Source organism: Fusarium phalaenopsidis, assembly GCF_050370095.1.
Source record: "Fusarium phalaenopsidis strain FUZ10S chromosome Unknown contig_32278, whole genome shotgun sequence".
In the NCBI taxonomy this organism is placed as follows: domain Eukaryota; kingdom Fungi; phylum Ascomycota; class Sordariomycetes; order Hypocreales; family Nectriaceae; genus Fusarium; species Fusarium phalaenopsidis.
In genome coordinates this window covers 1,441,181-1,467,650 of record NW_028145417.1, presented here as the reverse complement: position 1 = coordinate 1,467,650, position 26,470 = coordinate 1,441,181, and the positions used below count along the sequence as shown (strand labels likewise).

At 52.5% G+C, this 26,470-nt stretch overlaps 10 protein-coding genes and 1 non-coding gene across 11 annotated transcripts; 7 read left to right on the top strand and 4 right to left on the bottom strand.

The window, feature by feature from the left end:
* Window positions 1–508: 508 nt before the first annotated feature.
* Window positions 509–1,872, top strand: LRP88_01057 (SANT/Myb-like DNA-binding domain-containing protein; the record flags this gene model as incomplete). The annotated part of the gene is made up of 6 exons (XM_083237755.1): window positions 509–585; window positions 919–1,417; window positions 1,476–1,523; window positions 1,580–1,612; window positions 1,668–1,751; window positions 1,813–1,872. The coding sequence occupies 6 exons, from the start codon at window positions 509–511 to the stop codon at window positions 1,870–1,872; spliced, it is 801 nt and encodes a 266-aa protein (XP_083106260.1).
* Window positions 1,873–5,138: 3,266 nt separating this feature from the next.
* On the top strand, window positions 5,139–6,786 carry LRP88_01056 (concanavalin A-like lectin/glucanase domain-containing protein; the record flags this gene model as incomplete). Its single annotated transcript, XM_083237754.1, has 4 exons — window positions 5,139–5,250; window positions 5,304–5,741; window positions 5,852–6,333; window positions 6,415–6,786. 4 exons carry the CDS (start codon window positions 5,139–5,141, stop codon window positions 6,784–6,786), a joined length of 1,404 nt encoding a protein of 467 aa, XP_083106259.1.
* A 1,425-nt stretch (window positions 6,787–8,211) lies between these two features.
* Window positions 8,212–9,886, top strand: LRP88_01055 (cytochrome P450; the record flags this gene model as incomplete). Its single annotated transcript, XM_083237753.1, has 2 exons — window positions 8,212–9,345; window positions 9,395–9,886. 2 exons carry the CDS (start codon window positions 8,212–8,214, stop codon window positions 9,884–9,886), a joined length of 1,626 nt encoding a protein of 541 aa, XP_083106258.1.
* Window positions 9,887–10,518: 632 nt separating this feature from the next.
* On the top strand, window positions 10,519–11,244 carry LRP88_01054 (NAD(P)-dependent oxidoreductase; the record flags this gene model as incomplete). The annotated part of the gene is made up of 1 exon (XM_083237752.1): window positions 10,519–11,244. One exon carries the CDS (start codon window positions 10,519–10,521, stop codon window positions 11,242–11,244), a length of 726 nt encoding a protein of 241 aa, XP_083106257.1.
* A 308-nt stretch (window positions 11,245–11,552) lies between these two features.
* LRP88_01053 (alpha/beta hydrolase) lies at window positions 11,553–12,410 on the bottom strand (the record flags this gene model as incomplete). Its single annotated transcript, XM_083237751.1, has 1 exon — window positions 11,553–12,410. One exon carries the CDS (start codon window positions 12,408–12,410, stop codon window positions 11,553–11,555), a length of 858 nt encoding a protein of 285 aa, XP_083106256.1.
* A 747-nt stretch (window positions 12,411–13,157) lies between these two features.
* Window positions 13,158–13,273, top strand: LRP88_01052. The gene has a single exon (XR_014475137.1). It is a non-coding gene; the product is annotated as a 5S ribosomal RNA (ribosomal RNA).
* Window positions 13,274–14,650: 1,377 nt separating this feature from the next.
* Window positions 14,651–15,826, top strand: LRP88_01051 (Lactonase, 7-bladed beta-propeller-domain-containing protein; the record flags this gene model as incomplete). The annotated part of the gene is made up of 1 exon (XM_083237750.1): window positions 14,651–15,826. The coding sequence occupies one exon, from the start codon at window positions 14,651–14,653 to the stop codon at window positions 15,824–15,826; it is 1,176 nt and encodes a 391-aa protein (XP_083106255.1).
* Window positions 15,827–15,981: 155 nt separating this feature from the next.
* On the bottom strand, window positions 15,982–17,066 carry LRP88_01050 (uncharacterized protein; the record flags this gene model as incomplete). The annotated part of the gene is made up of 2 exons (XM_083237749.1): window positions 15,982–16,013; window positions 16,262–17,066. 2 exons carry the CDS (start codon window positions 17,064–17,066, stop codon window positions 15,982–15,984), a joined length of 837 nt encoding a protein of 278 aa, XP_083106254.1.
* Window positions 17,067–18,761: 1,695 nt separating this feature from the next.
* Window positions 18,762–19,196, top strand: LRP88_01049 (uncharacterized protein; the record flags this gene model as incomplete). The annotated part of the gene is made up of 1 exon (XM_083237748.1): window positions 18,762–19,196. One exon carries the CDS (start codon window positions 18,762–18,764, stop codon window positions 19,194–19,196), a length of 435 nt encoding a protein of 144 aa, XP_083106253.1.
* Window positions 19,197–20,841: 1,645 nt separating this feature from the next.
* On the bottom strand, window positions 20,842–22,322 carry LRP88_01048 (uncharacterized protein; the record flags this gene model as incomplete). Its single annotated transcript, XM_083237747.1, has 2 exons — window positions 20,842–22,102; window positions 22,285–22,322. The coding sequence occupies 2 exons, from the start codon at window positions 22,320–22,322 to the stop codon at window positions 20,842–20,844; spliced, it is 1,299 nt and encodes a 432-aa protein (XP_083106252.1).
* Window positions 22,323–22,800: 478 nt separating this feature from the next.
* LRP88_01047 (DNA helicase RAD5 domain-containing protein) lies at window positions 22,801–26,292 on the bottom strand (the record flags this gene model as incomplete). The annotated part of the gene is made up of 2 exons (XM_083237746.1): window positions 22,801–22,879; window positions 22,928–26,292. The coding sequence occupies 2 exons, from the start codon at window positions 26,290–26,292 to the stop codon at window positions 22,801–22,803; spliced, it is 3,444 nt and encodes a 1,147-aa protein (XP_083106251.1).
* Between the last annotated feature and the right edge of the window lie 178 nt (window positions 26,293–26,470).

The following is a 26,470-nucleotide window of genomic DNA, read 5'->3' as shown; positions in this document are numbered from 1 at the left end:
TTATTTTCCCTCGGACTATTTAAAAAAATTTGCCCGTAAGTACAGTTTTCACTCTTCTTCAATGACGCGATGTCTGGTTCGTTCCTTGATTGCTTCTTTTCGCGCGTTTTGACGCGGTCGCGTCATGTGTGAAAGAGAGACCTGGCCCGTCATGATTCCTGATGAGCCCAACGCCTCTCATGTCAGAAGGAGCAAGAAATATTTTTCATGACGACCCGTCGCATTGCGAGTGACTTGCGGGCCATGGCTGTATCGCGGGATTGAGAGCACAGCTCAAGCCTCAAGACCCTGGTCGCGTCACCACACAGGTTGCGCGTGTTGCAGACCCACGCTTGCATATGACTGACCAGTCATTCTGGCTCCTGGTGACCATCATGACTTGACTCCAACAGCTGTACCTGCGGTTGTGTCGGTCTCTCGTCGCCCGGTCCTGGTTCATCGTCTTTCGTCCCCTTCAATCGAACACTCTTGTGGATCTTGATGCTGATCTCGTCATCGTATTTAGAACATGCAGCAGTGGCAGGTTGGCCCTATGCCAGATTATGTCTACTCCAATTCCAACACTCATCAACCCAATGAAATCCAGTGAGTACACCCCTTGGTTCTCATGTTTCCTGTACATCGCCGAGCATGACCTCGGGCATGGCTTTTGCTACACGGCGCAGTCTCGGCTATGCCACGGGGTATTCTCATGTTGGTATCGCACTGGGGGGACGTCTGCAAGCTGCGTATCACCGCCTCTCTTCTCTGGTTTATACCCCCCGGCTATCGATGTGCTCGCATTAACTGGGCTACCTGTCCTCGTTCCTGGAGTGACTCGGGATGCTTGTTCTTTTGTTGGCCATCGCCATGCCAAATTATGACCACAGCGATTTCCTCCGAGGAGAAGCAACACCACTAACCAGCGTGCCTTCATAGTAATCCTCATCCGTCGTACCAGCAGGACATGTCCCGCCGGAACGAGCGCATGGAGTTTGCCTACGGCGCTCCTCAGCCAAACATGGCGCCTCCGCCGCAGCAACATCATCCTGCACCCGTTCAACCTCCCATGAACGTTCCTCAACAACCGCCCAACGGTCCCCCGCCGCCTCAGCAGGCTCCTACCCCGACTCCTACCCAGCCTGGTCGCCAGCGAAAGCGACCCGCGCCTACGGCTGCCCCGCCTCCGGTCACGAATGCGCCGCCCGCGCCCGTCACCCCCTCGCAAGTTCAACCGCCCGCGCCCGCACCCCCTGCTCCCCAGGTGGCTCCTCAGGCGGCTCCCCAGCCCCAAGCCCCCACAGACGATGCGAATGCAGCTCCAGTCGCGCCTCCGCCAGCTAAGAAGAGCAGAACCAATACTCCCTGGACACCTGGAGAGGAGTTGCGGCTTAAGCAAATGCGAGATGCGGGAAACAGTTGGGCAGAGATTGCGAAGGTAGGTCTTTACTGTGCGAACCGAGGGTACGAATTGCAGGCTAAAACATGATTGGTAGACTTTCCCTACGAGAACAGAAGGCTCTGTGAAGAAGCACTGGTACAAGGTATGTCTCCCGATCAGGATCACATCATCTGAGCTCAAATATCTAACTGGGTCTAGGACATGCATTATGCCGAGTTTGCTGAGGACGAGGTAACCACCGTTCGCCCTGTACACTGACCAACCAAGCTGACCTCCCCCTTATCAGAGTCAAGCGTTGTTGAACGCCATTAAAGAGTACGAAAATAATAAATGGAAGGTGATTGGTCAGAAGGTCGGCAAACCTGCCAAGGTACGAGCTCCATAACAAGTTGCTTTGACAAGGACATGCGCCATGTTAACCATCGACTTAGGCCTGCGAGCAGTACGCCAAAGAGCATTTCCCGGGTATGGTCACGAAGCTCGGCCGCTAAGGGGCGACCATTTGCGCAAGCAAGTCAGACTAACCCCCTGACAGATCTCTTTGCCAATTCAAAGGGGAGATAGGATAAGTCAACCACTGCAATTGGTAGACTGGTCTCCTCACGAAGCGTTCGTACCAACGCGGCCGGGCTGTGATCTGTCACAACCCGCCAGGAGATGCCACCAGGCTCGGCTCTTCTGATTCAAGACTCATGGCATTAGGGGGAAAGATGAAAAGCACAAAAATACGGAAAGCTTCAGCGGCGGCGTTCGCTTCGCAGATTTTACTGAACTTGTTTAATGGTTACTCGTACCTTTTTTTTTTTTTCTTATTGTTTAACGACGAGATATGGCGGATTTCAACTGGCCTTGCTACACCCTTTGGGACCGGACACGGAAGGGGAGCAGGATTTGATGGATTTGTTGTACGGCGTGAGGGGATGGGAAATGGAACACTCGTTGTAGCAACACTTGGTACTGGCGGCTTTCGATGGCTGCTGGAATCTGGACGGGCAATATGGAGATGGAACGGCACCTGGGGGAATAAATTGCTGCTGGATCGGGTTGGGACGGTCCTTCTGGAGGCCGTATGGTTCGACGGATGCTTCTTGGGACCCTCGAGTTGAGATAATGGAGCAGCAAGACGCGGAGGGATGGGATGGATGAACCGTTGCAAGACGGAACCTGGAGCGTTATGATGGCTTTCTCATTTTTCGCTTCTTTCTCCCCTTTCTTCACTCTCAGGCGGAGGAAGGACGAGATTGCTCGATTTAGGATTGGTTATACTTATACCCCAACGCCTGGAGTTGTTTCCTTGCACCTGAAGCACCTGTATTGGCCTTGGCTGTGACGAGTTTGCGACATTATTGAAGGGCTGTCGACTGCTATATGTGTCTCCCTTGGGTGGTGAGGTACTTTGGAGACAAGTCTCGAGTGTCGGACAATGACTTTGATGGGGACGTAGACCAGGGATGGCTAGGTACGGACAATGGTACTCGGCCATGGTGTTCCTCGTCAGCCACACTCAACCCTGGTTGCATGCGCCGAGCGAGATGCATACAGTGAGACACTAAGCTTGGCTTTCGGGGTAACTTTGGGTGACAGGAATGAATGGATCAAATGAGAGATGGCGGTCAGGTTTTGACGGAAGGGAAGTCGCCGGAACCCTGCGTCGTTTTCTAATGCAACATGAGGATGTAATTACACGGCTGGCTTGAGCATGACTGAAGCTTGAAGGTGAGCTTCTTGGCCCAATCTGGTATAGGCGACTACGACTCTGGCCTGGCTTGGTACCTTTGGTGGGTGAAGTACTGTAGAACGCCTCGACTAGGATGTCTCCCTCAGAGTGGCATTGGGCTGTCGTGTGCCATTGTGGCGTCGAGGCTTGCGTGATGCTTTGTGCGACAAGAGTGATTGACTGCTCTGAGGGGGTAGCGGTGACAACGGCGATGCATGATGGCGTCGAAGGCATATGGAAACTTGTCACACGCCAACGACATGGCATTGTTTGCTACTGGTTGTGTGCCTTAAGTGCACGCTTATTGGGATAGGATTGGGTGGTATGATGTTGTAGCTTATGGGCAGGGATTGATGAATCTATGGTAGCCTGAAGCTGAGGCAAGGCATTGTGACGAGAGCTGGAACAGAGCTAACCAGGGCAGAGAGGCCATCACGTCAGGTGACGGACAGGACAGTCCAGGAGAGATGGGTTATCGTGAGCAAGTGTTTTTGGTTCTTTGCATAAAGATAAGGGCTAGCAAGCTGTGCTTTGAATTATCTGTGGATATCTTTGCTGGTCCGTACGACAGCGAATGAGGGGGGAGCAATTCAAGAGGCGATCATGTGTCTGCTCCGTATCAGTCTCGGCGTTGCATTGGCATTGATTGGCATCGACTCCATCGAGATCATTCATTGTCGCTGAGTCGAGTGTGCCTTGGTACCATTTCGGTTATGCGTACCAACACACGACGGCCAAGCTTCCCCTTGCCTGCCTGGCCTCTTCCCCTTCTCCGACAGTGTGTCAACTCCTGGATCGAGTCATGGTGATGATCTTGTCGAGAGTCCTCCCTGTGTTTGATGATCCTCGGGCTAAAAACTGGGCACGAGACTGGACGTCAAAAGGGAGCGGACAAGGCAAACAGGTGGGCCCGGCTGGGCTGGCTCTGTTGGTTAATTATCTCGCGCGCCAGGAGAGTGCCATTGAAGACCTGGCTCCGCCTTAAACGAGGCCGTCGCCCACTCAGGTAGGGTTGTCACCCACCAAATCAGGGGCCAGCCGGGGTACCGAGGCCTGGTGATGATGGGCGAGCTGTTGAGGGGGAGACTGGATTGGCTGGAGGGGGGAGCTTGGACTGGGAATCTCGTGTGCGCGTTATTGTCTTGCTTCGTCTGGAGTCGGGTCGAGCGAGCATGGGAGCGGATCCCCGGCACAAGAGGCCCGCCCTCCGTCCGTGCCATCCAATGTCATGGATGCAGGTTTTGAGGGGCTGCCTTTTTGGGCTTGCTTCCATTTCTTGTCTGGAACTAGGTAAACTCCTTCCCTGGCTTGGGACTGTCCGTCTTTCTTGATTCCTTCATCACCCGACAGTCGTTTCTGGGAACCAACTTTTGGTGTTTCCTTAATCCTTCGTTTTTTGTGGTGTTTTTGTTGTTGTTCTTATTTGCCCTCCTTTATTCTCTGTTTCCTTTGAAGGAAGGGAGATATCGGCGGCGCTTATCACACGTCCATTCGCTCACCCCGTCACACAAACCGATCCCGCAAACCAACACACCCCCGATCGCCCGATCCGAAGCACAGCGAAAGTGCAGCGCAGCAGCAGCAGCAGCACCACGCGACATCTTCAGTTTTACTCTCGCTAGGAAGAAAGTTCGACGAGATCGACAGAAGGCCTAGGGAGCGTTGAAAGAAGACATTTCGGAAAGAGACGCGCAAACTGTATCGCGGCCCGCATTCCAAACGCCTGTTTTTCTCTCTCACGCTTGATATCGGCCAAGCAAAACAGCTAAGCTCTCCCCTAATAACGGCCACTGCACCTACATCAACAACAACCAGAGTCGTTCGTTTTGCTGGGTTGATTTGATTGTTAATTTTTGCTTTTCTTGGATATTTCCTCCTCGTTTTTCTCTTTCGCGGCAGTCGTTACCTCGCATTCGACCTGCCATATCTCTTAATATTTGATTGCGAACCTCTTGTCGCTTGATACCGACTCGAGGTGCTTTTTCGCAACAGCATATTCGACTGCATCGCTACTCTCCGTTTTACTCGACAATATTCATAATGTTGCGATCTCTTGCTGTGGCTGCCCTCTTGGGCGCCGCTTCGGTCAGCGCTCAAACCGTCAAGTGCACCGCCAACAGCAAGTGTCCCAAGGAATCTCCTTGCTGCTCCAGTATGACTCCTTTCTCTACCATTTAATCACTCGCATTTCTGACAATTCTCTAGCCTATGGTGAATGCGGTGTTGGCGCATACTGCCTCGGTGGTTGCGACCCTACCATGTCCTTCTCTCTCGACTCTTGCGTTCCCGCCCCCGTCTGCGAGGACCGCACGATGAAGATGAACTCGCTTGATCGCATCACCGACATCAGCAAGTACCTCGGTGACTCCTCCAAGAGCGACTGGGTTGCCCAGGGCGAGCCCGCCGTCTTCAAGGACAATGTGCTCCTCACCATGCCCAAGGACAGTGTCGGCACTCTCCTATCCTCCACCGTCTACATGTGGTACGGCAATGTCAAGGCTCGATTCAAGACCAGTCGCGGCCGTGGTGTCGTTACTGCCTTTATCCTGTTCTCTGACGTAAAGGATGAGATCGACTACGAATTTGTCGGTGTCGACCTCGAGACTGCCCAGACCAACTATTACTTCCAGGGCATTACCAACTGTAAGTTGTCCACCGTCGCCCTGCGTTGCACCCTCACGTCACCCGGCGTCGGGTGTTCACGTGATACCCCTAACCGCCACACCGGTCAATGCTGACAACACATGTGATAGACGAGAACTCGGAGAACATCACCCTGTCTGACACCTTTGAGAACTTCCATGAGTACGAGATCCGCTGGACTCCCGAGAAGATTGAGTGGTACATCGATGGCAAGCTCGGCCGCACCAAGGAGAAGAAGGAGACCTGGAACGCGACCTCGCAGAACTTTGAGTTCCCCCAGACTCCCTCCCGTGTGCAGCTCTCCCTCTGGCCTGGCGGCAAGGAGACGAACGCCGAGGGTACGAGGGCCTGGGCTGGTGGTACCATTGACTGGGAGGCTCCCGATATCCAGAACAACGGATACTTCTATGCCACCTTCTCCGATGTTGAGATTGAGTGCTTCAACTCTCCCACCGCGCCCGGCACCAACAAGGGCAAGAGTTACTGGTACAACAATGTTCGCGGCACCAACGACACCATTGTCGATGGTGACAAGGACCACATCATTGCTTCTCTCCAGGCTACCGGTACCGACATGGACAAGGGCAAGAAGGTGACCAAGCCCAAGGAACAGGACAAGGACAAAGATAAGGATAAGGACAAGGATGATGACAAGGATAAGGATAAAGACAAGGACGAAGATGACGACGATGACGACGAGCCCGCTACCATTCCCGGTGGCGGCAGCGGAGCTCCTGCCAACGAGCATAGCGAGGACAAGGATACTTCCAAGGACTCTGGCTCTAGCTCTGGATCTGGTTCCGGCTCTAGCTCTGGTGGTTCTGGCAGCAGCTCTGGCAGCGACTCGAGCGATGACTCGAGCAGCGACACGCCTGCTGACACCACCAACTGTGATACGAGTAGCTTCAACCAGGAGTGTGGTAGCTCCAGCTCCAGCTCGGAAAGCTCTAGCGCCGACTCGGGCAAGGGCTCCAACGCTGGCTCGAGGAACGGTGCCAGCGCCTTCGCAATCCTCATTGCTGGCTGCGCTCTGTACTGGCTATGATTGTAGTCTCGTCTCTTCATGTCCGTCCTGCTCTTGTTCCTCACCGACGGTCCCCTTTTTTTCTGATTATATAGCATCTCTTTGTGTTTATTTGTTTTTCTGCTCTGATGAAACAATGGCTTTTGCGGACCGGCGCGTCCTAGGGCCTTGTATGTAATGGCTCTTTTCTTCTTGTGATTATATTTTGCTCACGGTGAGAGGGAGGACACCAGTAAAGACCCATAATGGGGCCAGGACGAACACGCGGAGTAGAGAGTGAAAAGAGAGAGAGATCAAGATAATGTGGACGTAATGGCTACGGCCGTCCACTCCCTGCACTGAAATTTTGTGGTTTTGCTGTGAAGAAGTGTAATGCAGGAACTTGCTTCTGATGTTTCGTGATGAGGAGCTTCTGGCCAATGATGAGCCGAGACATTTCTACATTTGGCAGTAAGGTTTTGTGCTTAAAATAGTCTACATGAGAGTCATGATGGGAATGAGGGCATTCGCGCTTTTATGATAGACAGCAGCCTAATAATAGCAACCTTCTAATGAGAAGCCCATAAACGCGAAGGAGAGTAGAAGATGTACACCAAGGGGAGAAACTTACCCAAACTTCTATGACGTCCTATATCATGCACCACACACAACACCAGTGAAACCCTTCCACACGGGGGATTGGCCGGAGGATGCCTTCTGTCAAAGGTTCCTAGCAGCGAGGCTTCGTATTCGACAGTACGGAGGCCGCCATGACACCCTGGGGTTCGCACGCCGAAGTGCGGTGAGGCCTGTTTGGTGATTACTGCCTCGTGATGCGCCTCGTTTGCTTAGGCTAGCTGTTCTGCCTTGTATTTTACCTCAAGAGCCTGTATTGCCTTGGAGTCTATGTCAGGGCTAACGGCAGAGCTTTGGCAACGACTCGACAGGCTCAGCAGGACGTGTCGAGTTGAATTTACTTCCGTTGCGTATAAATGCGGAGACATACCACGAGGTTTTTGACGAGAACGTTTAAAGAGCATGCTTGCCTATCCAGAGTACCGGAATTATCGCTTTCAAAGTGGATCGACATGGCTGGCTGTCACACAAGGCGTGACGCTCAAGCATGCATGCATCATGACTGCCCTTTCAATCCATGAGCCGTATATAGAAGCCTCTGTCAGCCTCTAAAGGTGGCATCTCGAAGAACTGCTGAATGTGTCGCAGTAGAAATGGGGGCTATATGTGGATGGCGCAGCTGTCGGGAGCCGAACTGTGTGGACAGTGATAGGGCTGGGGAGTATTAAATAGACGATATGGGGATGATGGTAGTTTTCGTAATGCTACTTAGTTATTGACCAATTCTTACTCTACTCGGCAAATACACGACCAGATATCGAGTTTCCTTACCAGTAACCCTGAATCTTTACGTTCGATATTGAAGGTCAGGCTACCATCAACTGTACCGCCATGACTATCCATTACTTCTTAGACAAGTTCCCCCATGTTTACGCGATACCTCTTTCTCAATTCAACCCCTTGTCTTCACCAGTACTGCTGGCCATTGTCCTCGTTCTAGTATCAGCCTTGTTGCTTCAAGCCTACTTGGCAACCCGTCGCCCAAAGAACTTCCCCCCAGGACCTCCAACGACGCCTTTCCTTGGCAACATCCTCGACGTACCGCTTTCAAAGCCTTGTGTTACCTTTGCCAAGTGGGCACAGAGCTATGGTCCAATCTTAGGGATCAAAGCTGGTCCCATGAACATGGTGGTGCTTCACGACCCTGACGACATACATGAGCTCTATGACCGCAGGGGTAGCACGTATGCGGGCAGACCGTACAACTACATTGCGCTGAACCACGTCTTTGAGCCTGATATTGGCCAGATTTACCTGTTCCAGCGCAATGACCGGCTACTGAAGCGATGGAAACGGCCTGCGAGGTGGTTCCTAAGTCAGCAGGGAATTGAGGGTATTATGCCCATCCTCGACGCCGTGGGGGCTCGCTGTATCAAGGCCCTATGCGACAGTCCATCTCAATTCCTCGAGCACCTGCGCGTCTGGGCCTTCAGTACGCCACTTATTGTTCTCAGCGGTCAGGCACATATCAACCAAGATTTGCTGGGAACATACTTTTACCGACAACAACTCGTCACGAGGCTGCTTGAGCCAGGAAAGACACCTCCTGTCGACTTCATTGCACCGTTACGGTGGCTCCCGACCTTTCTTGCAAAGTGGAAGAGGGATGCCTACTTTGTGCGCAAGCATCAGGATACTTTTTATTGGGAGATGCTGGCGGGAGCCGCGAGCAACCGGCAGAGGCGGAAGGATGGAGATAAGAATGTTGGGGAATATGAACCTGTGATGGCGAGATTGCTGGGGGAGGGGATGCCGGAGAGGGAGGTCAAGTGGCTAGCGGGAGGACTGCTTGATGCTGCGTTTGACACTACAAGTGCGGCGGTTACCAATTTTGTCGTGGCTTTGGCAGGACATGCAGATGTTCTCAAGAAGGCTAGGGAAGAGGTGGAAGCTGTTTGTGGAGGGAGGATGCCAACGGGCGAGGATGTAGGGAAGATGCCCTACCTTAAGGCCTGTCTGATGGAGGTGAGTACTTCAGCCTGGAAGCTATTCAGACATGTTAACCATGTGCCAGACATTCCGATGGCGTCCCTCAGCACCTCTCGGTCTCCCACACGTCACAGACTCAGACGACACATACAAAGGATACTTAATCCCACGCGGCACGAACGTCATAGTCAACGCCTTTGCCATCCTCCACAACCCAGACGTGCACCCCAACCCAACAGTGTTTGACCCAACACGCTACCTAGACCCAGAAAAGCAAACAGATGAGCACAGCAAGAGCACATGGATCTTTGGCGCCGGGCGGAGACGGTGTGTGGGAGACCAATACACGATGCATGCGTTGATGGCAATCATGGCCAAGATGATCTGGGCGATAGACATGAAGGTTCCTGAAGGGACGGATCTGAGTGTTGAGGGAGGGTTTGACGATGGGCTGATGATGAAGCCGAGGGAGAATGTCACGGTGGAGTTTGAAGTCAGGGATGGGAGGAGGGAGAGGGTTGAGGAGGAGTGGCAGAAGGGGGAGAAAGAGTTGGAGAGGATGTTGGGGAGATGTTGATGGACGTAAGGAGCATTACGACAAGGGAAATTGATGAGGTTGTGAGCCGTGATAGTCGTGTTGTATTGAAAGAATGACGATTATTGATGTACCCGCAAATGTCACTGTAGGGCTAGACGTGGTGATGAGCGGTACATAACCAAAGGATTCATCGGCTGAAACCGAATGGAGATGATGAATCCAAGGCTCAGAGAAGAAAATACGAAAATCAGACCCAGGAGCCCTTGTTCAACAGTTACAGATGCGTTCCTTCGCGCGGCACTTGCCGGGATGCGAAATCCTTCAAGCGAAGGACGAGAGACGAGCGCGAAACGCGAACATGCAGATCTTGGCGCAGTACGTGTCATTTGTTAGTGCTGTTGGGAATTACTGTGGTGAATGGTGTGATCCTTAGCAGTACTACGGTACCGACCTATGGAGGCAGCTTCGCGCGAACTCTGGTCTTGGGAGCTGCATTGACGACTTCATAGATGGAAGGATTGGGATGGATATAATATATAGAAAGGAGCTAATCCATCCCAATGAAGAGAACATCATCAGTTTCATCTCAATAACAACACATTCACAAGATACACACAACACACCAACATCATCACCACTTACACTCACACACTCCAATTACTCAATCAATCATGTCCAAAACCATCGCCTTCTTTGGTGCCACTGGCGGCTGCGGCCTCTCAGCCCTCAAGCTCGCTGTAGCCAACAACCACACCTGCGTCGCCCTCTGCCGCAACCCAGACAAGCTCTCGACTCTCTTCCCTTCCAACCCGGCCAATCTCGTCGCCATCAAGGGTAACGCCCATGACGCAGAGGCTGTGGCGTCCTGCCTCATAAACCCGGCTGATCCATCTCGTCTGGTCGATATTGTGTGCTTCACAATCGGCAGTGTATTCAGCTTTGCAAAGCTCACCACCGAGGACCCGAATGTTTGCGAGAAGGCTATGGACGCTCTCTTCAAAGCTCTTGACACACTCCGCCAGCAGGGCAAAACCGGCAGACCTCTCCTCGCCGTGATCAGCACCACAGGAATTTCCAAGTTCCAACGCGACGTGCCCATCGCTTTTCTTCCTCTGTACAAGGCGCTACACGTGCCGCACGAGGACAAGAGGGTCATGGAGGAGCGGCTGCAGGCCGGCTCCGAGCGGTGGGTCGCCGTACGGCCAAGCCTTCTCGTCGACGGGGCCGTGCCGGACCGCAAGATCCGTGTGGGCATTGAGGATCCCGTCAAGGGTGTTGAGGTTAAGGAGTTTGGATATACTATCTCGAGGGAGGATGTGGGACGGTGGATGTATGAGAACTTGATTGTTGGGGAGGCGGAAAAGTATGAGGGCAAGGCGGTTGGAATTACATGGTAGATGAATGATGAGGTGGATGATTATGAATGAGGGGCGGCAGGTTATGGAATTGTTCTTGGAAATGGGTTATGAAAATGGATAGACGAAGGCGTCTTGTGTTATAGGTGTTAGTTTGGACGATAGACGGTCACTTTTAGGCATTCACCAATTAATTAATCGCATTTATGCTGTATTTTCATCATCGTCATAAGTCGTCTTTGCTATTACCTCCACCGGGGTATCATGCCTTTTTCATCTCAAATCACCGGACGACGTTTTCATCCTTTCCATCGGGCTCAGTTCATCTGAAGCCTCGACACATGACAACCTTACCATTCATCTTCACCAACAGTCTTGCCAAAGTAGGCGGCAACTTCGACCTGCGAGGGCATCGGAAGTCGACCAGACCAAATCACATCGCCCCGGTTCTGTCCCCAGCGTCCAATTCCGAGGGCCGTCCCGAGGAAGGCGACAAGGTCATCAACTCCGGCGGGCCTGTTGAACCAGTGTCCGCCACAGAGGTACTCGCGCCAGATAGGGGTGGCGCCAACAAAGTCCAGTCCGTCGTAGGTCTGGCAGCCGTGTCGGACGGGGGTGTCTTGGTCGTCGTGGTTGTGCTGGACGAGGATGGGAGTGTGGGAGACTACCAAGTTGTTGGTGGGCTTGTCGGGGAGGTCGAGAAGGGTTCGGATCTGCTCCAGGTCACGGCCGGCGAAGGGCAGACGTCCCGCAACGCAAAAGAGACCACCGAGGCGTGGGAAAACCTGGAGGTCCTCGGGGAACTTGAAGTTGAGCAGGGTGAGGACTGCAACGCTGGCACCCTGGCTGAAGCCCGCGATGACAATTCGATGGTATCTACGCCCCAGGGTCTCGGCCTCTCTGTGGATGACGGATCGAAGACGCATAACGGCAATGCTAAGGCCCTCAGTCTGAAGATGCTGGTCGGTGGTGGGTTCATATCGCCAAAGAACCGGGAACCATCCATTGGCGCTTAGGGCTGTAGGAAAGACCCAGCGAATAGTCGGAAACTCCTGTCTAAGAGTCTGGCCGCACGAACCGGTGAGTCTTCCGAAACGCTGGGCACAGAGGCGGGCAGTCTCGTCCTCGCCGTGGAGGAAGATGACAGTGTGGGTGTGCTCGTCTGGGTTGGCGGGGTGGAAGCCGGCAGAGGGGACCTGGGAACTCATGATGACGGTTGTTGGTGTTGTTGACGTCTAGAGAAGTAGATCCTGAGGGTATCTCGAGAGGGATTGAGGATTCCGAGATGAAGAATCTACGAGGAATCAAGACTTGAGAGAAGTCGTATCTCGAGATGGAGATGCGATGAACAGGGAAACACAATGCAACTTTCATCTTTATTCATGTTCGTTGGTTGAGGCCATTCAACAATGGGTTGTCTATACACTACGAGTCTGTATCCGTTTGTGAGGCTCATGAAAATCGAGGACAATTGCTCTGAGGACTAAAGCTATAAGCTTGTTTCGTCGAATGCATTCGTTTGCTTCTCGTCAAATCGAGATATCATCCTCTTGTTGCGTTGGACTTGTATTGCCATTTTGGGATATGACGCTTGCAAACGTTTAACCCTCCGAATTACATCACGGTGAAGATGGAAGCATGTATTCGGAAAGAATTTTAACCCTAGACGATCTCTTGCAGACGTCTGAGAAGGCTTTGGTAAAAGTGGCATGGTAGTGTTCGTAGCCCAGGCTGCGGTTCGGTATATAGAATGTAAGACCCGGCAGCATATCATGTGAGCCTCATCTCAACAGACACCAGTTGGAGCAACGTTTAAACATTGACACAAGGGAACAGGGCACTTCTCGTGGTTGGTCAAAGGTCATTGTGTATCAAGTCTTTAGGGGCATTGAAGGACGTTGCTCATTCCCACTCACACCCTCTACTTGAGTCTCATTCTGCTCACAATCCAGCACATACGACCATACCCACTGGAGAACTCGGGATCCCGTCCGCTCTCCCATAGATAAGCCAGTGAGGGGCGGATTAGTAGTTGGGTCGGTGACGACCAGCGAATCCCCGCTGTTGTATGTTTTTTGCTGTCTGAAGCTATTTTCTTTTTACCCTGTAAAGGTTACTTAAACTCCCGGGTAGTTACTGCAAGGAGCGGTATGTACCAAACTCAGGTGAATGGCACGCACGACACCAGGAGCCAAGACTGAGAATGGGAAATATATTGCCAATGAAAAAGGAGGATGAGATGGTTCCTTCGTTCGTTTGCAATAAATGGAGGAGCAGGTCCTTTTAGTGTTTGAGATGAACACCATTACATCAAATGATTGGTGTTTCAAGCTTCGAAATGACAAGGATGCTCAGCTATGCCACCAACTACCAAATCATCCGGTATAGAGCCTTACCAAAAAGCAGGCTCTCAACAATCAAGCTTAAACAAGTAGAAAAAAGGGCTCAGCTGTTATAAACGCGACACACGAAAAACCCCCTGCATCGACCCTTAGGCGCTTCGTCTCAAGTTCTCTCGTGGCTTGCTTAGCCGCCCTCCAATTATTCTTGGTGTGAGGCTTCCCCGTGAAACTAGAGCTACAACCCGCTTGAGGCTTGGCAAGCGGGATTGATTGGATTGGTCTTTGGGCCATCCCCGCTTACTCGGTGAGGGTTTCGTTTCATCGGGGATCAGAAACTTTGTTTCTTTACGAGACTTTCATTTCACAATGTGCATCTCGGTCACCAAAACGCACTCATCTCACACAATTCTCTCGGAAGATTTCTTGGCATTTAATCACCTGGCCATTATTCCTTCTCTGAAAAAGCAGGCTGTAAAAGTGCAAGACGCAGTCAAGTCATACTATTCGCTCAGCCTAGTCACACAGCCCCTGAAAGTATCTATTCCTATCCATCCGTTCCTGTCTGTGCCCCCCTAAGCCCAACCACCCCCTGCTTGCGCCTCCGCCTCATATGTGAACAAGACATACCCAGTCAATGAGGCTTTGAGCAGCCGCCCATGACAAGGAGACGCGGTGTTTCGTATCCAATAGTCACTCATTGTTCACCTGCCGTGATTCAAAGGCTTACAAGCCCTGCATGTTCACTCCCCGCCGCATGGATCACTGTCTAAGCTTTTCCAAGGGCTGAGGCTTATATATTTCCCACCACCCTTCGTTGATCATCACCGTTTTAGCTTTTTCTACCCCTTACTCCTTTCTTTTCTCATCATCCTTCACAGCCTTCTGACAAAAACAGAAACAAGATCCGTCAACTTTTCCCTTTCATTTCCCACTTTTAAAAATCTCTCGTCAGCATCCTACAAGAACCCGAAGGACTGGATCCTCCTTCTTGTCATTCGACTCTCTGCATTTCTAGCTTTTGATACCCCGTCCAGCGACTTCTTTTGTTTCCTAGTTATCACTTGCGACTGAAATCTACTACACATCGATACCAATCATCCTCCATCATGAAGTTCTCCATCTTCGGCCTCACGGCCGCTCTCACCTCCTCCGTCTCGGCCCTCCCCCACACCCCCCGTGGAGCCTACGCCGCCGCCGAGAAGCTCTCGGCGCGCATCCTCCTTGGCAACTCTGGCCACATCTACATCGCCGACTTCTATTCCAACGCCGGCAAGTTCGAGCTCACCCTCGAGCAGGAGATTGAGGGCGGAAACTCGTGGATGGCCTTTTCCTCCCCCAACCTCTTGTACGCCGTCGATGAGAACTCGGACAACCTCCGCCTCTTTGAGGTCGACCTCAAGGGCAATAAGCTCACCAAGAAGACTGAGAGTAAGGAGGGCAGCAACGGTGTCGTCCACCTCGAATTCAACAAGGCCAAGACGCGTCTTGTTGGCGCCGCCTACGGCAACGGTACCATCGACGTCTGGAACACAGAAAAGGGAGGCCTGAAGTTCATCAAGACCATCAAGTCTCCCGGAGAGCTTGGCCCCAACACGGAGCGACAGGCTGCTTCCCACCCTCACCAGTCTAACCTGGACCCCTCTGGTCGCTACTTTGCTGTCAACGACCTGGGCACCGACTCTGTTGTCATCATTGACTCCAAGGACGACGCCTGGAAGGTCGCCTCTAACAACAAGGTCACTGCTGGCTGCGGTCCCCGCCATGGCGTCTTCTACCCCAGCGGCGCTGAAAAGGCCACTCACTACATCGTTGGTTGTGAGCTGTCCAACACTGCCATCGTCTACAAGGTTACCTACGAGGAGAATACCCTCGCCTTCACCGAGAGCCAGACTATCTCCACCTACGGCAAGGACCAGCCCCCCAAGGACCCCAAGAAGGCTGCTGTCGGCGAGGTCATTCTGGCACCCAACAACAAGGATCTCTACATCTCCAACCGCCTCTCGGGCTACGACACCGACTCCATTGCCCACTTCACCATCGCCAAGTGCGGCACCCTCACATTTGCCGATAGTGTCTCCACGGGCGGCCTCCTGCCTCGCATGATCAGCTTCAGTGCCACCGCCCAACACGTCTTTGCCGGTAACCAGGACGGCCCCTCCGGCCTTGTTGCTCTCAAGCGTGGTAGCAACGGCAAGCTCCAGGAGAAGCCTATCGCTTCCCTTCCCGGTTCCAAGTTTGGCGAGGCTGGTTTCGGACCCCAGTACGTCCAGCAGATCATTTGAGTACGATAGAATTGTGTGCAGATAGCATTTTCCATGGCGCTTTTGGCGTTGGTTAGGCGGATGGGTAACAATGGATGTCTTGGAGATTCCTCGACTTGGCGAGCACAATGTAGCATTTTGGTTAAAAAATCTGGAAAGTCTCGTCTATTCTGTTATCAAAAGCTCAATGCCTGTGATATGTGGTTAGCTGTTGAATAACATGTTTACTGATCATGTATGAGACTTACATGAGTCCTGCAAGCAGTGAGCCAATCGCTCCTTGTCCCCTAGTAATGAATGACAAAGTGTACCCGCTTGGCAACGGATCACTCATGTTTGTGCGTCCATCATGATTTGCAAAGAATCAATGCATGAAGCAATAGGTACGCTCAAGCCGAATTGGCGTTGTACCCAAGTACTGTGATCCTCTCTCTCTTTGCTTCGTTCAATCTGAACTTGAATCGCTCGCCATACCTGCACCTCCTCGCCCTGACGTGTCCGCTAAACTATCCTGCAGATGCTTGTACTCTGCGTCTAGTAGTTCCTGGTCCGTACACTTGTGTGCTGTCTCAAAATCGATCAGAACGGCTTCGCCGTCGCCGCCTCGGATTAGAAAATTGTGCTTGTTGATGTCTCCGTGGAGTATACCCAGCTCATGCAGCTTTTGTAGGCTGCGCTGGCACGCGGCTAGGTCGTCGGGTTCTGCGGTCCGGGCGTCCGGAACCTCTTCAATCAAAAAGCCGATGACTCGGCCGTTCTCGTGGATGTGTCCGAGAAACGCGGGGCCGATGCCCCGGCCGTGGATCCACTCGTATGAGGTGGTCTCGGCAGCAAAGTAGGGGATCTCCCAAGGGAATTGGGCAAACTTGGCCAGCACCGGGCGATCAAAGGATGGGTGGGTGACGCGGTAGAGGGTCTGGCGCACGCGGTCGAGCTGGTGGAGCTCCAGGTGATCGATCATGGTCTTGTGCCAGACGTCGCCGATGCCAGGGAGGCTGCTCCGCCTCGTCTCACAGAAGCACGGCTCCCCTGTGCGCTCGTCCTTTCCTACGCGGCCCTCGTTCCAATCGCCGGGCGGAAAAGGTGGCAGTTGCGCGAGGAGGACGGGGGCATATGTGCGATCCACGCCAGATATGAGGCCCCCATCAAGCGTCACATATCGGACGTGGGCGTCATCGACGAGGAAGCGATACTCGCTCTGCTCGGCATCATCGGGGTCGGCCAGGACGGCCAGCAGCTTGACGTTGCTGTTGGTCTGCATTGAATTGGTGTGCTTAGAAGTGAGCTGCTTGCTGACGAGGAAGTGGGAGCTATAAGAAGAGACAGGCTTAGATCTGATGGTTCGAGGCTGGGGGTGACACGTGGGGGTTAGTGGTAGCTCATTGCGAGACAAGCACGTGTAGTCGATAGGTCAAAGGCTCTCGGACGGGACGAACAAGGGGAGACTGTGCATCTTTAAGGGCCATTTAACAGCCCCTTGCTGGTCTCCCAAGGGGTTTGTCAATTCTCGGCAATCTCAGTATTTGCGCTTTGACTCGTGGGAGCCCATCATCCGAGACGAGACGCACGTCTGCCCCCCCAATCCGATGCTACGGAGGGACCAGGTGGGGGAATGACTCTCTGGTCTGACGATTCTGAGCAGTCGTGGCCGTGTCAAACTCGTGGTTGCTGGGGTTTTGTTTGCAGACGTTGGTCGGCATGCTGCGAGTTGCATACCACGAACAGGCGGGCATTACACTCTCTGGTGCTCAATCGACTCGTGCCTCATCTCACGGGTCGCTCGGCGTGTGCTAGGAGCGGGTCCGTTCCGTTCGTGTCGTGCTGATGCCCGGGGTCTTGTTCCTTTAGCTGTCCGGGGCATGACCCGATAGGTGTCCCCGGGAGTTATTGACGGCTAGTCAAGCGCTGAGGATGATCCGGTTCGCCGAGTCATGGTCCTATAAGTGAGGCGGTTTCGATGGTGGAGAGGGCGTCTATTCTGCAGGGGTTGGTAGTGAGTGGCGATGGGAAGTTGAAGTTGGGTTTGGTTGAGCCTCACGGGAAGAAAAAAGCAAGGAAGATCGAGGTCAAGGTGAAGGGGAGGGAAGGAAGGCGCCAGGACCATTCCAGGGCTCTTGCCATGCAGGTTCGAGGCCCGAGACCCGTGACCGTGCTGAAGGGTTTAGTTATCAATCAGTGTATTTCTATGGATCCGTGGCTGGGCCCATCATCTCTTTTCTCTCAACCCGTCGCCTCTCGAGCTGAATATCATCTGCATCGTGGTGTCGTACGACTGGCTCCAACAGTGTCTCGATGGATGCTTCATTTGATGCGTTGTCCAAGCAAGCCACCTGGATGGACAGTTTATCGCCTCCTCCCCCGCAGACAAGACCAACAGCGCATTTACTGTTTTACTTGGGCCTGAATCTTTTAATAGCTTGCTTCTGGCTTGCATGTTTTATGTCTAATGCCTGCATAATTAATTGCGTCTCTATCTATACCCAACTTGAATACATTACCTCTCATGCCCCCATCTCATGATATCTATCATCTCTTCTCTCGTCTCCTCATGTCGCCTCTCCCCCCATTCCACGGCAGCCAACCAACTTCACCCCGCAGGTAACCATCACCATTCGCCTCAGTTCGGCTGATTGGAACTATGCATCTCGTCTTACTGCGTCTGATACGCTCAGCCCGCATGCGATACCACGGCAAGAGGCGCCCTCTCTGCAGCGGCATATGCACTCGACTCCCTCGAGGCACACGTTGAAAACCACGCACGCCATACACATTATCCCGTCGCCCGCTTAAATATGCACTCTTGTCCGGGCCTTGCCCAAGTGGACGACCCGACCACTTCTTCACCATGCCATGTCCCAACCGTCTGGGGTCGTCCCACGCCCTCTCCCTCCCCTTCATGTCTTAACCGTCTCTTCCTTCTAATATCCTCATCGTGCCACTTTTGGCCTGCGATTGGATGTATATCCGGCGCCATCTGCAAGTCTCTGCGGTGCACCGGCGCCCTGGGACACCCGTTGATGCCCAGAGCCATGGCCTACTCGACCCGGCTCTGAGGCTATTCCAGAGGGGTTTGCGCAGCATTGACCAGTCTCGAGATGTTTTTGTCAAGAGGCAGTTCTCTAGTAACCCCTCTCGGAACAACAACATCAAGATTGGCCTCATTGTCGGCTTCGTGCTCGCCGCCTTCCTCGCTGTTGTCATCGTCTTCCTGTGGATGTATTGCGGTTCTATCCGCTTCACCTTCAAGAAGAAGAAGCACCGTCATCACCATCACAGGCACAAATCCGTCAGTAGCAGAGGGTCTAGGGGTTCTGACAGAAGCGCACCACCTTCACCCAAGTCTGCGACCGAGGAGACTCCTCCGGCAGAAGACAAGCCGGCAGATAAATAGGATGAGACGACATTGGCAAGTTAACTCCCATCATTAGATGCATAGTTGACTGACATTCTCTCAGACCCTTCACTTCTGTGTATGATTCTTCCACTGTATTTATGATGCATATGGTTCCTTGTCGGTAAACTTGTAAGCTGGCTGCATGCGACATGAGCTTGGTCTTATTGCGATATGGTTGATTGATATTAAGTCTGTTCTTCCTTGGTGATTTCTATTTCCCCTTTGGTAGTTTATCATACTCCTTTAATAGTACATTGGCGCGCCTGTTTATTCTTTCCAAAGTCCCGACTGCAATACCCTCTCTTACTTCCTATCATCTCGAACAACGCCGTGACGAGGACAGACGATTCCATCTACACCCTTGCCACACTGAGGGAAGCAATCTCTCACCTGAAAATCCCGACCGATCTGAGGAGCATCCATCTCGTTCATCAGTAGACCATCATACTTTGGTACAAAGGCGATCGGAGACTGGAGTATTGGTTCGGGCCGTTGAGGAGCCCAATCATCGATGATCATGGGACTTGGAGGGTCGTTGTGTTTGTGGCGACAGCGATGATGTCTCTTCCATAGCTTTCGTTCGTGACGGTCGTGGGCATGTTTATGACGACAATGCCTGTGTCGGTGGTGGTCTTTCCATTTGTGGTGACGCTTCTCGTGATGTTGCTCTGGGATATAAAGGTTGGCGAAATAGTCGTGATGCTCGCTAGGGTTATGAACATGATGGCGCTTCTTGCTGTGTCGACGACGTCCCCCACGAAGGTGTGTTACATGTCGATGTCGATGTTTCCTCTTCTCCCTCTCCTTCATTTTCCTTCGCTTTTCCGCCTTGGTGTTCTCCCAAGCGCAGTAGAATAGACCAGTGATGATGATGATGGCCAGCAGCGTCAGCCCAACTGCTATTCCGACAGTCCCAGAGCTGGCGTTTCGACGGTGCAGAACGGACGTTCCCCTGGAGAAGACGACATTGGTCTTGACATTGGTCTGGATCCTTGATGTACCATTCAATGATGCGATCGAACTGATGAATGGATTATTGACTGGAGCCATGCTGAGGAGTTCTCTGAGGCTTCTAGGGTGTCGATGCTCTTGGTCGTCTGCTCCATAGCCATACCAAAGACTGATGGGCGCCATCACAAGAATGAGGATCTCGATATGTCACTGATAAGTGATTCACCACATCAGAAACAGAATCCATGGTTTACTATATATCATCTCTATGCACAAAGACACGGGTTTCGACACCGACGCTACAAAGCCTTGATGCTTCTTCGGCTAGCAGCCGTCCCGTTGTGTACATAAAGCTTCCAATTCCTTTATTCTGCAACCCACAAACAATGAAAGTTGCTCTTTTACAAAAAGACTCAATTAGGTTTCATCCTCTAGATAGTTTGGGGGCTGGTGGCGAGCGCTCCGAGTTGTTTGGTCAAACAACTTGCACGACGGTGCCCAATGCAACATGACAAAGAAACTTCAATTTTTAAAAAACATTAAAAGAGGGAAAACATTCTGGGTATGAATAGTTCTGCTGCGTGACGGAAAGAAGAAAAAAACACACCAAACTATGGAAACAGTTCTATCATCCTCCTGTGAAATCTAGCCTCCTTCGCCCAACCAAACAAGGACAATACCCCCTTTATCGCTACCTCTCCCTGTGCCTCCTCTTCCTATCATCACCATCCCCCTCCTCAAGCCCACGGATCTGTCCCAGAGTGCTCCCAATGACATCCTGGAGCCTACCCCCCTTGCGAACGAAGCGATCATAAAACTCACAGTCGCGGTGCTTGGCACCCCGGGCATTCAGCGAGATGATGGTGCTAGACATGGCCTCGAGCTCCGTCTTGAGCGTCTTGAGGTCCAGCTCGCGACGGTAACGACGCTGGCGCCGTCGACGTCTGCGCTCCTCGCGTTCCTCTCGCTCGCGGGAGTCGCGTCGGTGATGGCGGTGCGAGGAGCGGCGATGCTCTCGAGGGTCTGGCTCGTATTGGGGCTCGGGTTCGTAGGGAGGGGGGTATGTTTCGCCTTGGAATTCGTAGTAGGGCTCTGCAAAGGTGACTCGGTGGCGCTTCTTCTTGCGTCTCTCCTTGTCGGAGGTGTATCTGTCTCCTTCATCTTCGAACCCCCTGCTTCTATGCCCATCCCTATCCCTGTCTCTATCCCTCTTTCTCTTCTTGTCCTTCTTCCTCTCCTCACCCTTCCGTCCATCATCATTCCCTCCGTTCAACATCCCAAGTACAAAGCTACCCAGACCACGAAAGTCCTCTAGGTTGATCTCGCCAACGCCGCCAGCGCCAACACCGCCACGAGTACGGTCGCGGGTGCGATTACCAGAGGACTCGCCCATGGCACGCTTGGCAGCTGACCTGGCAGCCGACTTTGCAAGGTTCTTTGCAAACGTCTCCATGAAGCTTGTATTCTCGGGGGGTCGAGCTCGTGAATTGCCGTCGCGCTCTGGGCGGCCAAAGAATTGCTCGGCGAAGCGGTCCATGTTGTTTGCTTTGGACGATTCTGTCAGGTGGTGAAGAACAGTCTTTGAAATAAAGTAGAGTAACAGAGAGCAAAGGTGTCCCTCGTCGTCACTGTCGTACCCGTCGTCTAGATCCTGCTCGTTATCACAGACGTCCCTGTCTTCAAAGCCAACCTCTGCTTCGACGTCAGACGCTCTAGTGGTCTGACACTTGTCCTCAACCCGAGTCTCTTGTTGTCCGAGGTCGATCTTGTCGTCGTCAACCTCTTTCTTGATCTCTGGGTCTTTCCGAGACACCGAGTCGTGAGTAGCAGCAACGTCGTCGTCGCTCCGTCTCTCGACAGCGTCTCCAAGCTGAAGAGACTCCAGATCGCAAAGCTGATCAGAGAGACCCCGCAAAAGAAGGTAAATAGAAGAAATTAACAAAGGTTGCAGCCTGAAAAGAAAGCGAAAAGGGTGTGTTGCATATATGCAATGCAGCTCGGCGGCCGGCAGATTGATTGACTGACTGACGCCCAACTACAATGAATGTGTGTGTACTTTGTCCTTGTTACACTCTCTAAAAGGCAGAGCATCACCACGGCTGCCGCCAGGCGGCTTCCCGCCCTTTTAAATAACATGCGTATGCCGCCCCCAAACAGTGAGTTGAAACCCATGAGAGTCCCAGGTCAGGTGAGACGCGTCAGGTTCGTGATGGGTTGTCCTGAATGATGGAGGCTCATGGTCACGCGATGATTTGTCTGAGGCGACTGGACGCGGCAATGCAGGAACATGACCGCTATGAGACATTGCCATGACCAGAAATATTCGCTGAATGATCGCCTCGGTCTCTGAATGAATAAAATGACCAGACAGCCTGATTGAGTTTCGGAATTTTGGGAAATAAATAAAAGTCGTGATGTTTCCATGTGTGGCTTCGCTGATCAGACGTCGGTACTTGTCTCACTCAGCACATAACACGGTAGGCAGCAGAAGCAACCTCACCTGAAAACCCATCATCATTATTCATTTCTACGCGCGAGCTTTCTCGTAGCGCGCTGTCTATATTTGCTCTATGCCGTAGTTGTGTGTCGTATAGTTCACAAACGCCCATAGAATGCAAAGGAATACCCGCCCAACTGTTAAGCATCGAGTTTAACTCAACAACTCCTTGATGTCCTCAATACGTTGCAGCTTCTTTTCTTCGTCGTTCATCATACCCAGCGAGGTCGCACTGTCACATGTTAGCCTTGATTCGTCACCCCTAGCTTGGCCAACTCACATGAACTTCTTCCGCTCTTGAACCTTGAGCATCCTCTCCTCGACACTCTCCTTGACCACAAACCTCTTCACTTGCACTTCCGACTCTTGTCCCATTCTGTGCACTCGATCGATGGCCTGAGCCTCGACTGCAAAACTCCACCAGGGGTCCATCATGAAGACTCGCCCTGCGCTCGTCAAGTTGAGTCCCACACCACCCGCACGCAAACTGAGCAGCAGAACAGTGAAGCCTTTTCTCTCGGTAAACTCTGTCAGGACTGCCGCTCGGGCCTTCTGGGCCATCGATCCGTCAAGTCGTAGATATTTGACATTTGCCCGTGTCAGGGCTGGCTCGATGAGGCTGAGAAACGAAGTGAACTGTGAAAACACCACAGATTTCATCCTGGGATGTTCTCTCCGCAGCGCACGTAGTTCTGACATGAGCGCCACAACCTTTGCTGACGAAGCGTTGACACCCACACGCTGTAGGCTAATCTTGGGTTTCTTCGAGACCTTGTCAGGGTCGTCGTCATGCCGGACAACCTCAAACAGATCTCGCTGGTTGAGGGGCTCCCGGCAGTTGAAACATCGAGGCATAACTGCCCTGTCAGTTTCATGCTTGATGTAGTCTAGCAAACACTTTTTGCAAGCAGAGTGCCAGCATCCAGTGACTGTCTGGTCATTCATCGGCTCTTCAAAGCAGAGCGGACACTCGTTTTCCGCCTCGTCGCGAATCTGCTCTAGAGCATGGGCGCCAAAGACTTGGTTGTTATCTTTCGACGCTTCATCCGTCACCGCCGTGAACGAGGTGATGAGCGACTCGAGATCCATGTCATCAGCAAGACCAGAGACTGCGTCGGAAGCTGCTTCGGCTTCCACCTCGTCCGCCACGATATCACGGTTGCGGACCAGGATAGGATGGCAACAGGACTGGCGAAGACGTAGAATCTGCGCAAAGATGGTGGTGAATGCCTTCATGACAGTGCCAGCCTCTACATTCTGCGAGAACGTCCGCTTCGCCTTGTTAAAGATGTAGTCATAGACGCCTCGCTCCGTCTCCGACAGTTCCACGTTGACAATCTCAATCTGCTTGGGTGGTAGAAGCACAAGAGGCTTGCCGTCGGGTGTCTTCATGTCTTTTGTGCGTCGAAGCACAAGAGGCTCCAACACTGTTTGCACCACATCCAAAGCCCGAACGAACTCTCCAGTTTCAAAGGGCACTGTGATGAACGTCCGCCAGAATGAGAAGTTGTTCCATGGCTCCACGCCTAGGAATCTGACCAAGCTAAACAAGTCTTCCAACTTGTTGACAATGGGTGTTCCAGTCAAGGCCCAGCGGTGGTCAGCTGAGATCTCGTAGCAGGCCTTGGCTGTCTTGGATGACCTGTTCTTGATGTGATGGGCTTCATCAAGAATTACTCGGAAAAATTTGAGCGAGAAAAGGCCGTTGTGGAATGACTTGTCGCCATTCTTTGCAGCGATGCTGCTAAACTCAGACAATACCACGCCGTAACTAGTGATAACTATGTCCGGCGCACTGGCTGCATTGGAAGCACAGCAGAGTGCTTGAAGGTTGTTGCTCTTTTCGTTGCCATAGTATAGTTCAATCTTCATCGTCCCCTCCTTGGAAGCCTTCTCTGCCTCACTCTGCCACTGCGATAGTAGTGACATGGGTGCAACGACGAGCGTTGTGCAGGGCGCTGGAAGAACAGACTCGGAGTTCATGCCCAATCTTGTAAGTTGATTCACACTAGAGATGCCACCGGCGGATTGGCGAGCCTGATGAGCAACCTCTGATCGGTGTGTGTGAACCAAACTCAACATCTGAATCGTCTTTCCGAGTCCCATCTCATCGGCGAGAATGCCACCGAGACAGTGCTGCTCTTGGACCGGAAAGTCGAGGGAGAGATCACCAGAATACGGATTGACGTAAAAGTTGGGCTGTCCCTCGACTGGCGGTAGGTCCTTGTCGTCGACATCCTTGAGAGGCCAAGTGTATTCCTCCCAGAGAGGATGCATCGACGGCTCTCTGTTGCTCTTTTCATCCTTCTCCTTGGCCATCATCCAATGCAGCGCTTGCTTCTGGTATGGGCGAAGATCCATGGCAAACGTCTCTGCCGGTTCCGCTTCAGGGGTACTGAAGTCGAAAGATTGGGCCTTCTTGTAGAGTGCATCGAGTTGGTCCTGCTCCAGCTCCTCTCCCTCTTCCGTATCTGACGAATTTGATGAGTGAACTTCTTTTCCATTGGTGGTTGTCTTTTTGAGGTCTTTCTGCTTCTCCTCGTCCTGCTCAGCAGCATGAAGGAGCCCCTTCCGACCGTCCTTCGCAGCAGCATTCGTTACGGTCGGCTGCAAATTGATTTCCTCAAAGAGCTTCACTAGAGCAAACTGCCGTAGCCGAAGATTCTTCTCATCAGTCGTCTCGTTCTGCTCAAAGAAGACGGCCGACCGGTCGTCAGCCAGCTGAAAGGAGCGATCAAAAAAGGCTGACTTGAGTATGAAGCATCGTAGTTGCAGAAACACGGTATCGCTAGTCCGGAGTCTCTCAGGGATGTAGACGCAGGTTCCTTCAAACTTGCAGACCTTCTGATCGATCAATGTCGACACCCACTTCGCCGTGTCCTTTGACAGTCGTCCAATTTCCGTCCCGCTCTGTGTCGTGAAGCGCACAACAATATCAACCCGCCTTGAAGCAAAATTATTGGCTCTTGATGGTGTGACAGAACCAAATTTCCCTTTGACCTTTGCCGGCTGTGGTGGTGGGGGCTTGTGTCGCTCGATCTTGACAATATCGCCATGCTTAAGGAGGTTGGTTCCGCTTCGAGTGGCCCATCCTTCAGCACCAAATGCTCCTATGTATCGAAAATTCGGCATTCGCTTTTGTGAGATCGTAGCTTTTGGGCGTTCTGTGATGGCGCTTGGGGAGCGACTCGAGCTCGCAGCTGTAGGTCTCGACGGGGTCGGCAATGGTGGCTTCTTGGTGAACTTTTTGTACGTCCCGTCAAAGTACATGTTGACGGCTCGTTCGAGGTTGTTTCCGCAATGGTCCCTGATAGCGGAGAGAACATCGGAGCTGACTTTATCGCCAATGAAGGCCTCAAAGGTCTCCTGATCGAAGGATACGGAGGACGACTCTTGCTGTAGGTCGGATGGAGGTGGAGGTTGTGATTGCTGTGATGTTTCATTTGCGGATCGTTCGACGAGGATGTTTCTATCATCTTGTTCTAGCTTGACATCATCATCTTCGTCCTTGAAAAAGCGTCTTCGTGGCTGTAGCGGGGACGAGTCGAGGTTGCTTGGTAATGCTGGATCAGAAGAGGCCTCTGAAGGGTCCACAAAGAATCTGCGCTTCTTTGCGGGAGGCTCTTGAGAATCATTGAAGCTCATATTTGCTGGAATTCACCCAAATTGAGTGGATATACAGATTCCATTCAAAGTCTGGCCGAAATGTCGAACCCAAGCTCCAACCCAGATGATCGCCTCGGCGTCGCGCAGGGGGACGCGATCAGCTATTGTAGGCGCGCTTTGGTGTCAAGAGGTCACATGACCGCGCGATTCCTGAGTG